The 15,185-nt window shown below is 43.1% G+C and overlaps 1 protein-coding gene across 2 annotated transcripts in view; it reads right to left on the minus strand.

The window, feature by feature from the left end:
- Positions 1-249: 249 nt before the first annotated feature.
- Positions 250-15,185, minus strand: part of anp32a (acidic (leucine-rich) nuclear phosphoprotein 32 family, member A) — a 33,204-nt gene continuing 18,268 nt past the window's right edge. The window contains exons 3-7 of one of the 2 annotated variants that reach the window (XM_060852972.1): positions 14,181-14,303; positions 12,302-12,500; positions 6,914-7,056; positions 3,241-3,307; positions 250-1,210 (exon numbers count right to left, since the gene is read on the minus strand). In XM_060852972.1, the coding sequence (XP_060708955.1) occupies positions 1,152-1,210; positions 3,241-3,307; positions 6,914-7,056; positions 12,302-12,500; positions 14,181-14,303 (591 nt within the window). In that variant the 3' untranslated portion in view covers positions 250-1,151. The remainder of the gene's footprint in view (positions 1,211-3,240; positions 3,308-6,913; positions 7,057-12,301; positions 12,501-14,180; positions 14,304-15,185) is intronic. The other variant, XM_060852973.1, reaches the window with a different exon arrangement.

The following is a 15,185-nucleotide window of genomic DNA, read 5'->3' on the forward strand; positions in this document are numbered from 1 at the left end:
CACTAGGCATTTTTCCCACCCCAAGTCAATTTTACTGACTTCACCAAGATAAGAAAATACAATTCTGTATTAGTAAGATGCCCTCGAATGTATGAAAACGTGCCCATTCAACACTACGTGCTAGATTTATTCTTCTGCATAATGAGGCTGGTAAAAAAAAGTCAAAGTGTACAGCACAAGGAGGAAATAAATCCTCCTTTATAGTATCAGGTTATATTTTACAGACCCAAAAAAATAGTACACAGTTGCTGGGTTACAGAGTTTCAAATGTAATTTTTGTTTATTACAACTGTATTACACTACCAATCATTGATTAGGACTATAACTCAAATGGGTGCCATTTTCAGAAGGCAAGTTGTAGGTTATGATGGGAAACTGGGTGGGAGTAGGGAAAGCAAGGACAGGACCGGGGAACTGGGTTGGAGAGGAGCGACATGATGGGGAATGGGGGGGGGTGGTGCCGAGAAAGAGGAAAGACAGGATGGGGAATGGGGGGGGGGGGGGGGGGGTGGTATTTGGTCAGGGGGTGGAGGGGAGCGACAAGATGAGGAATATGGGTGTAGGACATGGGATGTGGGCAAGATGATAGATATTTGGTCACCATTTAGAAAAAAAAACATGGATTCACACCAATGGGGTCTGAGAGAAGGATTCGGGGTGGGAGCAAGATGGGAACAGAGAGCGATGGGGAGGGAGGGAGGGGGCATTTAACAGAAAATTAAATCAGCTTCACTTCCAAAAGTGGCAGCCATTTACAGCACAGTAAATACACACACACACCCCCTCTTCTGTTGTTGCATTTCAGATATGCCATTTGGTACATGTTGCTGTGGCAATGATGTCGGATATGAATTTTTAATGGCTGCTCCACCCACCCAAAAATCATTGCAGTTTTTGTTTAAAAAAAAGAGACAATGTGACTCAATGTTGGGCCTTGCCCATACTTGTAACTCATCCAAACTCACCAATACCAAACATCAACAAAAATAAAAATTTTAAACATCCCTGAGCAGCAGTAACAGGAGTTTTCCTCCAGCTCATCATTCCCACAGCAACATTGGGGCAGCAGGGAATTTGGGGTGGGGTGGGGGAGGGAGCGAGCGAAAAAAAAACAGATAAAAACAAAATCACAGTAGGTTAACATCCAAAATTTAGTCATCTTCTTCGCCTTCATCCTCAGGATCTCGTTTCCTCTTCTGTCCTTTGATCCCTATTTGAGGGGAAAATGGAAGGGAGGAGGAGAGATCAGGAACAAAGCTTTTCACATTTATCCCACTTCCTTTTCAGAATTACCTCTTGAATTCACATCCCATACAGGTGGCAGACAGTTAGTTAGTCTCCCTCCAATCAGTTTTCTTTGGAAGGCACAGGCTCAGCTTTGTATCTGGAGGTAACCCAGGGGAAAATGAACAATTTTATTCAAAGGGACCCTTGGGTGCTCTCGATCCTTCCCACCCTTGGCCTCTCTGAAGTACCTAGTTCAAGTTCAACATGTTCAGAGACATACAGCATGGAAAGAGACCCTTTGGTCTAACTCATCCATGCTGACCGGACATCCCAACTAGGCTGAGAGGGGAAAGATTTAAAAGAGAGACCTAAGGGGCAACTTTTTCACACAGAGGGTGGTACTCGTATGGAATGAGTTGCCAGAGGAAGAGGTGGAGGCTGGTACAATTGCAACATTGAAAAGATATTTGGATGGGTATGAATAGGAAGGGTTTGGAGGGATATGGACCTGTTGCTGGAGGTGGGACTAGATTGGGTTGGGATATCTGGTTGGCATAGACGGGTTGGACCAAAGGGTCTGTTTCCATGCTGTACATCTGACTTAATCCCATTTGGCCCACATCCCTCCAAATCCTTCCAATTCATGTACCCATCCATGCCTTTGAAACGTTATTGTACCAGCCTCCACCTCTTTTGGTAGTTCGTACTTTGGTTTGTCTAGTGCCTTGAACAACTGCTTCGACATCACAGGCCTCTTCAGTCAAGAAAACACCAAGAAACTCAATGCCGGAAAAGGTCAACAATGTGGGGGTGTGAGTAATAGTTCAACTGAAGATCATGTGAGCCTTTGGCTTGTATGGTTGTGACAGACTGACCACTTTTCAGCTAGTATTGATCTGCTTGACGGAAGGACTCAGCTGTATTGGAATCAGCGCAGAGAGAATGCTCAGTATCTAATTCCTGGAATGAAGAAGTCTCCTCAATGATGACAGATTAAGCTCGTTGGTCCCATTCCCCATTGGAGTTTGGATGAGTGAGATGCAATCTTATTGAAAGATGCAAGGTCTTAAAGGACTTGGTAACAGATACAGATGGGTCGCTCCCCCTGGTGGGGGACACTAGAACTGGGACTACAGAGTTTAAAAATACAGGTTCTTCCATTTAAAATGGGAGAGGAGGCTCTTTCCCCCACCCTCAACCTCAGGCGAGTGGTTAGTACACAGGACACTTTTCCAGACAGCAGTGGAAGCAGGGACATGGATAGGGTGAAAAGCCAATATGTTTTCCCCAGGAGTCCAAAATTAGACGGCGTACCTTTAAGCTAAGGAGGATAAAGATTTTTTTAAAAAAAAGGGACCTAAGGGGCAACTTTTTCATGAAGTGTATGGAATGAGCTTCCAGAGGTGGAGGAGGCGGCTGGTACATTAACAATGTTTAAAAAAGCATCTGGATGGGTATATGAATAGGAAGGATTGAGGGGGATATGGGCCAAATGACACTGGATTAAATTTAGGATACCTGGTCAACAGGGACAAGTTGGACCAAAGGGTCTATTTCCATACTGCACATCTGACTCAGTTGTTTTAAAACGTGCAAGAAATCTCTTATTCAGAGATGGCGTCCTAGATGCTGCCACAAGAAACAGCCTTTTCACACCTACCCAGTCAGCTCCCCTAAGAGACCTGTAAATAATACCAAGCCTTTAGATGTGAAGGTCTGACAAAACCATGAATTGCGATCCTGTTATGGAGTCAGATTCATGTGTAATAAAGCAACTGTAAAACTAGCTGCACAGATTTAACTCCCATGAGTTCCTTTGTTGATTTTAAAATCAACGATGCCTCAGTCTGCTTTAAAACCATGAGGGGAGATACCCAAGCTGGTTCAGGTATTAAACATGTACATTACCAGTGTGTATATCTTATTATTAGAATATATGCATCAGGAAAAACACACCTCAGCACGGAGGAACACTCAACCAGAGGACACCGAGCAGGAGTTCCTGATACTCACCTGTTTGTTCATCATCCTCCTCCTCTTCGTCTAATTCTCCATCGTTGAAATCCTCCTCCTCTTCCTCCTATAGAGGAAGATAACCCTCTTGTCAATTGGCAATAGAATACACTGCTCAAACTGATCAGAAATTGGCAACATTCTTGCCTGTAACAGGGCTGAGACACAGAGGCTCATTCCTGGGGTGAAAAAGCAGTACAATACATTTCTGTTAGGTAACACAAAGCACATCGACTGAGGTGCCTCACAGTAATGTTGTCAAACAAAACGTGGCAGGGAGGAACATGAGTGAGATACTCAAAACAGCAAATTGTGAAGAAACTCCGTTGTAAAGGACCAGCTTAAGGGAGGAGCAAAGAGTCTCACAGTATACAAACAGACCCTTTGGTCCAACCAGCCCATACTGACCATGTTCCCAAACTAAAATGTCCCACCTGCCTGGATTTAGGCTGTATCCTTGTTCATTTCACATATGAAACACGTTTAAAAAAAAAAAAATTTGTTCTTCATGTCCTTTTCAAATCCCTCTTCTCTCACCTTAAAAAAAAACATGCCCCCTGGCTTTGAACTCCTCCACCCTGGGGAAAAGACCATTGCTATTCACCTTCTCTATGCCCCTCAAAGTGGTAGAGAAGTTCAGGAAGTGGGGGGGGGCGAGTGAGGTTCCAAGCTTGAAGGCGCAAGCAATGGAAGGCACAGCCAATGGTTACCCAGTCCAAAGTACGCACTCCACTGCCGGAGGGGTTCTCCCCTTTGGATGGGATTCTAAAGGAGTATAACTGATTGTTAAAAAAAAAGGATCCTAGGATCATCAACATGTTCACCCATAATGGCGACGACTCAATGCTGTGCACAAAATGGCTGCCCTCAGTCCCAGCACAGAAAGGAACCTTTTCCCCGTGGAAGAGGAATCAGTGACCAGGAGCAGGTTTAAGAGATGCCGAAGCAAGATTTTTCACCCAGAGAATGGTGAGAATCTGGAACACGCTGCCTAGTAAGGGTAGTAGAGGCAAACACCTTCAATATTTTAGTAGTATTTTAGGTGCATACTTGTGGTGCATAGCATTCAAGGCTAGGGACAAGTGCTGGAAAATGGGATTAGAATAGTTAAGTGGGTGTTTCTCGCTGGCATAGACTCTATGGGCCCAAGGGCCTTTGTCTGTGCTGCAGACTCCATACTGGATTAGAGTGGTGCTGGAAAAGCACAGCAGTTCAGGCAGCATCCGAGGAGAAGGGAAAAAATTTTTTTTTAAAAATTCCACGTTTCGGCCAAAAGCCCTTCATCAGGAATAGAGCTACGCGCGCTTTTAAAAGTGATTCAACACATTCAAAGTATTGAAAACATTTGTAGACTTCAGAAAAATGCATGTCTTCATCTAGGGAAGCTACGCTTTTTGAACCACCATTCTTTCTCCTTAGTTTGAAAATTAAGAGCCATATTTACATAGCATCAAAGAATAATTTCCACTCTCTTACAAGAGGTCAGTCTATTCCCAATGAGAGTCGAATTACTTTCTTCAGTATAGCAATATAGTAAACAAACTGCTTAGGAAAAGCGGAGCCTTTATAGCTATATCTTGCATCCCAAGCACTTTTACAACCACTCAAGCATAAGCAAAGCCAGTGGAGGATCAGAATTCTCCATTCCAGAATGTCTCTTTACGAGCTTCTAGAAAGAAACCCAATGCTGTAATGATAAATGGTAACTGTACAGACACTCAGTCTCAATGACAGTTTTAGATTTAACCCAGTGGATGCACTTTGCTGGCCAGAGTAGTCAGGCCTCCCCTCAAAGAACCAAGCCTGTGCTCCATGGAACCTGGTCCTCTTGTACATCACAAATAATCATAGCTCAATGCTGACTATGCCTTCATCTGTCTAAATGTGCCCCTCTCTCCCCCTCCTCTCGTTAACTGACTGCTTCAACCTTTTCACCTCTAGGGTATTTCCCCCCAATGTCAGCTCACAGGGCTCTGTGACAAACTTTGTTTGATCTCATTCCTTCATGCAAATTGGGCACTTTAGTGTTAAAAATGCTATGTAAATACAGGTAGTCATGGAGTTAAGTTTCAGCAGCTCAGAACGAGTGCGTTCTTCAAGCCGAGGTTTCAGATTTGCCCGTGGGCTGAAAGGAATGCTATCTATTGCACCAAGCTGCGTAGCTCCTTGTTGAGCTTTTAGTAAAAAGTTTCCTTTTTTAAAAAAAAAGCTTACTGTATATATCGCTTGTCTTTTGAAAGTGCCCTCTCTCAGAGAATCTACACTCAGTACTGTGACATCAACTTTCAGATTACATCCTGGGATAATTCATGGTTGGCCAACTGGTATAAACAATCATGACCACCCTGAAAAACGTGTAGCCAAAACATCCCCACAAAATCTGGGGACTGGGGGCGCAGGGATCTAGTATGTAAAATGATCTTACAAGGCAATGATATTTCTGAAATTTTGTGAAATAATTCGGAAGGGATAAAACTATTAAAAAAGTTATTTCACAGAATTTGGGAAAATATAAAAAAGTGATGGAAAGGCAGAGAAAAAAAAACTAATGAATCTGAGAGAATATTTGAGGGGGAGGGGAGGGAGAAAGAGGAGACATCGGAGGCCGAGTGAGAGATGAAAAGGAGTTTCAGAGAGTCCAGACATGACCATTGATGATCAAGGTGACAATGGGTTGGCGAGAGTACACAAGTAAAGCTTCCTGTTAGGGCACAAGCTACTTTTAACAGGAAATTCATCAGGACTGAGCCTGTACAAAGACAGAACACTGCAGCTCAAAAAGTCAGTTAGCATCAAGGATTACTTTACTGTCTATCATATTGCTTCAAGTCTCAAAATGCATAAAGTTATAACCTGCATTTATATAGCTCCTTTCATGAAATCTTCTTAGCATTTTACATCCAATGAAGTACTTTCGAAATACAGTTTGTTGGTTAACTTGGGCACAATCTCCCACAAAGCAGTAATGAAATAAAATAAAATTTAAAAAAAAACAGTAGTGATAGAGATTGAAGATTATCTGCCAAAGAAGTGGCATTAACTTCCACGTTCTGTGGTTTTCTTTTATATTTACTCTAGGGGATAGACTGGAGATAGCGAGGACTGCCAGATCTACAAAACCAGAGTCAATGAAGTGTGGAGTTGGAAAAACCACAGCAGGTCAAACAGCAGAGGATCAGGAGAGTCGATGTGATGAAAGATCCTAGCGTCAAACATCAACTCTCCTGCTCCTCTGATGCTGTGTGACCTGCTGCACTTTTCCCAGCTCCACACTTTAAATTGATCCTAGGGAACAGACGTCAGCTCAGGCTGAAGAAGTTCCATCCAACAGTGCAGCCTTCCCTTGGTACTGCGCTGAAAGCTGAATGTCAGCCGCGTTGTTGAATACAGCAGGTATTGAAGGTCTGCCATCAATGCAGACAGGTGACCTGGGTGGATTAAACAAGGTCTTGCTTTGGTCAGATTCGTGACCCAACCCGACCTGATTGCATTTGCCCAACATTGCACCTCAACCAGAAAATGAACGCAATCCAATTCAAACCGAAGCAGGACAGTGCATTTGCATAGCACCTTCACTACATCCCAAAAAGTTTAGGGTAAGAGATACTGAGGTGGTAATTCCTCAAACACTGCTGCCACGCAATTGCCAGGGTTTCTCCGAACCAAACCATACCTCTTCCTCTACACTGAGCGCCTCTTCCTCCTCTTCCCCATCCTCCTCCTCTTCATCCTCATCTTCCTCTTCCTCCTCCCCTTCTTCATCTTCATCCTCTTCACACTGAACTGCCTCATCATAATCTTCCTCTTCGTCAACTTCTGGACATTTCAACACATGAAAAAAAAGGAATTCAATTAAATGTAACACATAAAAGGAATACAATGATTTCTAAGTGAGACAATACATCCACAATGGAGATTATGATATTCTAAAATGTTTCTAGAATGTGGGAAATTATGCACAGGATCCAATTGGTCACGACTGACACTGAGAATTGGGACCCTGTAGTAAATTCTCAAAACTGGGTCAAGCATCTGGTTCTGCAGACGTCACGGTGTCAGAATGAATTATTGATAACGATTATGGTCAAGTGAGTCCACACAGAAGGCGGATTTCAAAATCTATCCGTAATCACATCATACAGCAGAGTGAGACAGCATCAGTCCAACTTGTCCATGCCGAGACCAGATATCCTAACCTAATCTAGTCCCATTTGCCAGCATCCGGCCCATATCCCTCCAAACCCTTCCTATTCATATACCCATCCAGATGCCTTTTAAATGTTGTAATTGTACCAGCCTCCACACTTCCTCTGGCAGCTAATTCCATACACGTACTACCCTCGGTGTTAAGTTGCCGCCCCTTAGGCCCTTTTAAAATCTTTCCCCTCTCACCCTAAACATGCTGGTTTTGGGCACCAGGAGAAAAGACCTTGGCCTCATGAATTTTATAAACCTCTCAAAAAGGTCACCCATCAGCCTCCGATGTTCCAGAGAGAGAAAAAAAATCCCCAGCCTATTTAGCTTCCCCCTATAGCTCAAACTCTCCAATGACTGCAACTTCCTTGGAAATCTTTTCTGAAGCCTTTCAAAAGTTGAACACACCCTGCTGATAGCAGGGAGACCAGAACTGAAAGCAGTGCTCCAAAAGTGACCTAACCAATGTCCTGTCCAGCTGCAACATGACATCCAACCTCCTGTACACTCAGTGCACTGACCAAGCCTGCCACACACTACCTTCATCGCTCTATCTGCAACTCCATTTTCAAGAAACCAGGCACTTGTATTCCTAGGTCTCTGTTCAGTAACACTCTCCAGTGCCCTACCATTACATTCTGCCTTGCTTTGCCCCTCCAACACCTCACATTTATCTAAATTAAACTCCATCTGTCATTCCTCAGCCCATTGCACTTGAACCAGACAACAAAACCATTCCTCAGTCTCACATTCCTCCCCCTTACCTCATTTAGGAAAGATAGTGGACAGAAAATAAATAGAACACAATTTAGAAACATCCAATGTGACACCCCTCCAAAAACAAAAAAAGTGTTTCAACCAGACAGCCACTTTGACAAAATAAATCGAGCTGAGCTCAAGTCAGGTTTCAATGGGGAAGATTGAACAACTGTGTAGGTGGGATGGGCTTCAGATTAGTATGACAGGGCGGCACAACATCGAGGGCCTAAGGGCCTGCACTGCGCTGTAGTATTCTATGTTCTAGATTTCTCCCCTCAAGTGACTTGCCGCAAAACGTCTGAAATTACAAGACCAGAGACTGGATACATATTAGACTGCACTCTCCAAATCACCATATCACTGCTTCAATGACAGGCCTGCATCATTGAGAAGATTCACTGCAGCAACTTGACCAACCTCCTTCAACAGGAGGGACCAGGAACATGCAGCAGCCAGAGGCACGAGGTGGTGAACGGGAATAACCTGCATGCTCCCCTTCAAGCTACACACCGTCACTATATCAAACTCCTGGAACCTGGTCCCGGCATAGCACCTACAAGGGCGGCCGACTACAGGGAATAAACGTTGGATTTTCCAGGGAGGACTACATCCTGTAAATCAGTCATAGGAAAAGCAAACTATTGTTTTACATAGCTGACGGCTTTTTTTTGAAAGAGTTGGACAGAGTGAAATAAATCAGCTGCAAAATCATCTCCCCAGCAACACGTTTGCAAGAGCATAGCCTATAGCTCAGGGTAATCTAACACCCACAGGATTCCTCCCAGACTCTGCAATAGTCCACAGACAGGAATTCAACAATACAGAGAAGGGGCAAGTTCTGTCCTTTGGTACACAATTGAGGAGTGGGAACAGACTGCTCAAACAAGACCCACTAGACGACTTCTCCATTTTAGCTCAACAGAACGCAAGCTCTAAACGAGCAGAGATTACAAATGAACAAACAACTGAGAAACCAGTCTCATCAAGTGACTCATTTTTCCTCGCAAAGTGGTCCAACTGTGGGATTTGAATATTGTAGCTGGTCACTGACTGACCCTACACAAGTTCACCTCTCAGCAAAAACAAATCATTGCACAAAATAAAAAAAGTTAAAAATTTGCCAGCTGGATGCAACAAGGAAAAAAAAAATATTTTGTTGGTGTGAAGATTCCCCAGTCGTGTGTACAGTTGGAACTCTGGTTAAGCCCCAGACACCAACTAACACAAAAGGAGTAGAGAGCCCAGGAGAGGCAACTGTGTAACTTAACACCTCTGCTCATGCGTTTTTACAAACTGTTAGATGCTGGAAGTTCAGCAACTTGGAGAACAAAATGTACTGCTTCTCAACAAATACTTTTTAAAAAATCTGCTTCTGTAACCATTGCAAAGCTGGGTGTGTTTATTTGACAAACTCTGTCGCTTGGTCTAGGATGCTGATGCAACAATAAACAGATTTCTTAAACGTCAGATCCCAGGAGACAATGAGCAATTACAGAAGCTTTAAACATATTTGCAGCTTTCACAGCATCTATGTTTTAAAACTGCATGTTTGGTTCAATAAGCTAAGGATGGAGGGGGATAGGATTTAAAGTATTAAATGAGATTTATAGACAACTTGCAATAAACTTAATTATTGCTACAGAAACTGAAAAAACAAAATCACCTGCTCAGTGCAACCCCTTTTCACTTTCTTTCCCCATCCAATTCCCAAGATTGTTTTAAATTTGAAAATTTCCCAACAAGAGGGAATTTAAACTGAACTTGTCTGTAATATGAAGGGATTTAATTTTGTCTGATGGTGCACTGGTTAATACATCAACTGTTCTGCAGTCACTAACTGGTCTAATGACACAGTCATATAACACACAATGGAACTGTAGTTGAGCACATTAACACAGAGCACTACTAGTCAAAATTAAACCTCAAAAGCATTGAAGCAAAACATCAGACTCTGATACAGATTACAGGCAGTGATCTGCAGTGTAAATAGATCTGTATCAACTATTTTACCCAAAAGGTATTAAATAAATGGGCTATACGTTGTTTTGAAAAAAAAGACAAAGGAATGATTCCAGCATTCTGAGCATCCAGTCAGTCCAATTACAAGTTTTCACGCTGACAAAGCCACACAAAAACAAAAAAGTTGCCAGCAGATGCTTGACAAGACATCCAGACGCACTGGGCCAGAGAGAGGCTGAAACCTTTGGGCCATCTGTTTGACCTTGTGTTGAGCCAACAAGAGGAGCAGCAAATCAGTGAATAGGGTTTGTTCCATGTTTCAGTGGTTACCATGGAAACAGGATGGGATACTGAAACACTGGGGTCAGAGAGGAGGCCACCCCCCATCTCCATCATAACGGGACACAGGGTGTTGCTGGAAGACGCAGCACCCATGTGCTCCTTGATGTTGCTGTCTAGGGAGATATTACTAAACCCCTCTTGCTCCTCCATTAGAGTTTCACTTTGCTATTGGGATGGAGCTTGTTTAAATGTGGTGCATCAAACAAAAATAGGGTAGCCTCCATATCGGATGGAAATCAAAACTGGTTGTTTGCTTGGGGTTTTTTTTTAAGATTAGATTCCATACAGTGCAGAAACAGGCCCTTCAGCCCAACAAGTCCACACTGACCCACTGAAGAGCAACCCACCCAAACCCATTCCCCAACATTATTAGAATAGATTCCCTACAGTGCGGAAACAGGCCATTCGAGATTTACTGATTTAGGTTTAACTACACTGTCTAGATCTTCAACTTTGCTCTTCTCATCTTTGTTCAGGGCACTGGGCTGTTGTGGTAAGAACAGTTCCTGTTAAAAGAAACAGCAAATGCCCAAAAGAACTGCGGATATTATAAATCAGAAACAAAAACAAAAGCTGCTAGAAAAACTCAGCAGGTCAGGCAGCATCTGCAGAGAGAATTCAGAGTTAATGTTTCGGATCCAGTGGTAAGGAAGAGCCACTCTATCCAAAACATTTAACGTTGATTTCTCTCCACAGTTGCTGCCAGACATGCTGAGCATTTCCGGTAAATTAGGCTCTGGTCCTCAAAAGTTGTGTGTGCGCATACAAACTATTCCAGGCTTATATGAAGTAACATTTAAAGAGGCTCAAGGGGACTTTGGTTGTGTGGAGCTTTTCTAAGGGCCTACAGGGTTAGCGGGGACCTTTGCACCTAGATTAAAACTATAGAGTCAGAGGATGGAATCAAACCCTTCAGTCATAAGACACAGCATCAGAAATTAAGCCATTCAGCCCATCAGGTCTGCTCCGCCATTCAATCATAGCTGATATGTTACTCAACCCCATTCTCCCCATAATCTTTGTTACTAAAGAGCCTCAGTCTGAAACATACTCAATGACCTGGTCTCCACCAGCTTCTGTGGCAGTGAACGGATAGTCCAAACCTTCCACAGCAATCACATTTTCCAAACTAAACTAATCCCATCTGCCTGCTTTTGGTTCACATCCCTATAAACCGTGCCTATTCATGTAGCTGCACAAATGTCTTTGGAATGTTGTATCTGCTCCTGCATCTACTACTTCTGGCAGTTCATTCCATACACAAACCACCCTCTGTATAAGTCGCCCCTCAAGTCCCTTTTAAAATGAGAGGTGAAAGATTTTAAAAGTCCTGTTCTCTAGTTTTGAACTCCCCAACCCCAAGGAAACTATTTTTACTATTCACCCTACCTACGCCCCTAATGAATTTAGCAGCTTCTGAAAGGTCATCCCTCAACCTCTGACACTCCAGGGGAAAAATAAAGTCCCAGCCTCTCCTTATGACTCAAGCCTTCCAGTTCCAGCAATACCCATTTAAGTCTTCTCCAATTTAGTAATATCCTTCTTACAGGAGGGCAACGACAATGTTTCTCTCTCGCCACCCAACAGCACCAATCAGATATTGGACAGGACTGATAGAGGTTTCCTGTTTCCCTCTTTTCCCCTTTGCTCCAAACGATCTGTCAATGGTGGGTATGGAGTCACACCCAATTACAAGCCAATTCCTTCAGGGGGAAAAAAAAAACTGGGGACAGGTCACAGCACAGCAACACACTGAACACTGGAGAAGGAAGAATGGAGTTTAAAATCACAGAAATCATGAAGGTACCGTCTTCCTCATCATCATCGTCATCTACACCCTCCGCGTAGGCTTCAGTGTCTGAGTCTGGTGCCTCCTTATCTTCACGATCGTATCCATCTAGGTACGTCAGTTGCGGGAGAAACTTGAAGACGTTTTCTCTGTAATCGTTGAGGTTTGTCACCTCACAATTGAAAAGGTCTAGACTCCTCAGGTTATCCAATTTTTTCTGTAAATTACAAAAAAGGGGGAGGGCAGGAAAGGGAGAGGATAATGGAAGAAATACCACAAAAGCTTAGGTTTGAATCTGGATCACAAGACACACAGTTCAAATCCTTCAAATAGTCAGGCAGCCAGTGTTAAAAGTTAGTTTGAAAACTGCTTCATGGACCACATGAAAATTTCTTTCCAAATTCTTGAGTGGTTCAAATGACACAATCCTAAACAAATAATCAAACTACTGACTGAAATAATCTCAACAACATGGACCAATTTGCAGGTCACCGAACCCAAATGGGTAGTTCACTCTGAGCCAGCACAAGGATAATAGACCCAATGTCCTACTTCTGATCCCATGACATGCGTGAACCCCAGTCTTAACTGATCTTTCCCTCCAACAGCTTGCTCTTTTGAGCTACATGCTGGTGCCACCAAGCTCCAAGGAATATGAAGTCAACTCTGCAGGAGGACACCAACTTAGAAAAGTTTTAAATTAACACAAATAAACCTTGGGTTGCTCATTTAGGACAGAGGAGAGAAAATAGTTTTCTTCCCTAAAAAGGTTGCACGATATTGGAATCGTCTGCTTCAGAAGGCAGTGGAGAAGAGACACCGAATATCTTTAAGGCAGATGTAGATTGATTCTGGGAAGGCTCAGTGGTTAGCACTGCTGCCTCAGAGGCAGGGACCTGGGTTTGACTCCAGCCTCTGGCGACTGTGTGGATGTTGCACAGTCTCCCCGCGTCTGTGGGGGTTTCCTCCGGTTTCCTCCCACAGTCAAAAAATGTGCAGGTCAGGTGGATAGGCCATGCTAAATGCATAATTATATTGATAGCTTACTGTGGTGGGCCTGGGTGAGATGCTTTTCAGAGGGTCAGTGCAGACTCAATGGGTTGAATGGCCTGCTCCCAAACTGTAGAGATTCTACGATTCCCTTGCCTAATGGAAAGGTTAAATCGGGGGCAGAGTGGAATACGGAATACTGACCGCAAACTAATCAACCACGCTGTTACCGACTGACAGAAAAAGGTTTGAAGGACTGAATGGCCTGTTTCTGTTCCTAATTTGTACATTCATAAGTAAACCGTTACATATGGTTATTAACGCTGCACTGTTTTAAAAGCAGACTTCTACAAATTTTATAAATTTGAAATTCCAGGACATTAATTTTGGAAGAAGTGTTAATCTAAACATGTAGTCTATTTTGTTGCGATTTTATCAAGAGAGGTTGGTACTCTTTTTAAAAAAAAACACAATAAATGCTGAAGAAACTCAAGGTCTGGTAGCAACTATGGAGAGGGAAGTGACTTCGGAAAGAGTCACGCAGACCCCAAAACACTAACTGTTCCTCTCTTCACAAACACTGCAAGACCAGCTGAATGTTTGTAATAGGTTTCTTTATGACAGTCTTCACCTGTAATGTTTTGCGCTGTTACCTTTATCATAAAAATCAACTTTCTTAAAAAAAGCTCCCCCTACCAGTTAGATAACCCAAGGGGATTTATGAATCAAAAGGAGAAACATCCAGGGAGAATTAAAATATATTGAGAACCAGAAATCTGGCAAGTTTGTGGCAATAGTATTTATATGGTTTTACAGATCAATATCTACAGCCCACCCTAAATGGGTGTGTGAATACAATGGAGGGTTCAGCTCTAAATCAGTTGGATACTTGGTGCAGCATACTCACCAGAGGTTCTATTGTGCTGAGATCTTTGATTTTGTTGCCGCTGAGGTTGAGATGTGTGAGGTTCGGACATTTTTCTGCCAAAACTTCTAGCCCGCCTGAGATTCTGTTATCGCTTAGCTCGAGCTATATGCAAACATTAAACACAGCAGTTAGCCCTGACACAGACCGGGGAATCAGTACTTTAACCACAATCAGGGAGTCAGGGAGGAGAGATGTATTCAGTCCAGTCCATTAAGGGCACTCCATTTCAACACCACATCTACATATTTGATCCTGGACTTCTCCTGCACGTTGGCAAACAGGAATCTCCAAATGGTATCAATTATATCCTGGCACGGCACTCCAGAATTAACACAAAAGCTTTAATCTATCACCACTAGAGTTTCAGACCATAGGGAGATTGAGAAAGATAAAAATTGAGACTAATAATGTTAGCCATGTACACAAGAAGCAAATCTGATAGAGCAGTTATTCTTTATATCTGCAAGTAACAACATCTTTGGTAACACAACGTTCATGGAAATATAGAAAAAACATGTTCTACTGTATGTGCACAGCTGCTCAGTTGGCTGGATTGTGATGCAGTGTGACACCAACAGCGTGGTTTCAATTCCTGAGGTCAACATGAAGAATTCTCCTTCTCAACATCTCCCTGAGCTGTGGCATGGTAACACTCAGATTAAACCATTTCAAAAATCAGAGAGCACACAGCCCTAATATCTGGTGGGTCAATGGAGACTTTACCATGACTGACATATGAAGGGGGAGAAACAGGGTCAATAGTAAAAGATTCTACCATCTACAAAGGTAGAGGCGCGATGGAATACTCCCGACTTGCCTGGATGGGTGCAGCCCCAACACAGGAAACGTTGACCCCCATCCTGGACAAAACAGCCCAAGCGATTGGTACCATATCATCAAACACTCTCCCTGCACTACCGACACTCAGTACAAGCAGTGTGTACCATTGACAAGACGTACTGCAGCGGTTCAGGAAGGCAGCTT

The sequence above is a fragment of the Hemiscyllium ocellatum genome, chromosome 39 (genome assembly GCF_020745735.1).
Source record: "Hemiscyllium ocellatum isolate sHemOce1 chromosome 39, sHemOce1.pat.X.cur, whole genome shotgun sequence".
In the NCBI taxonomy this organism is placed as follows: domain Eukaryota; kingdom Metazoa; phylum Chordata; class Chondrichthyes; order Orectolobiformes; family Hemiscylliidae; genus Hemiscyllium; species Hemiscyllium ocellatum.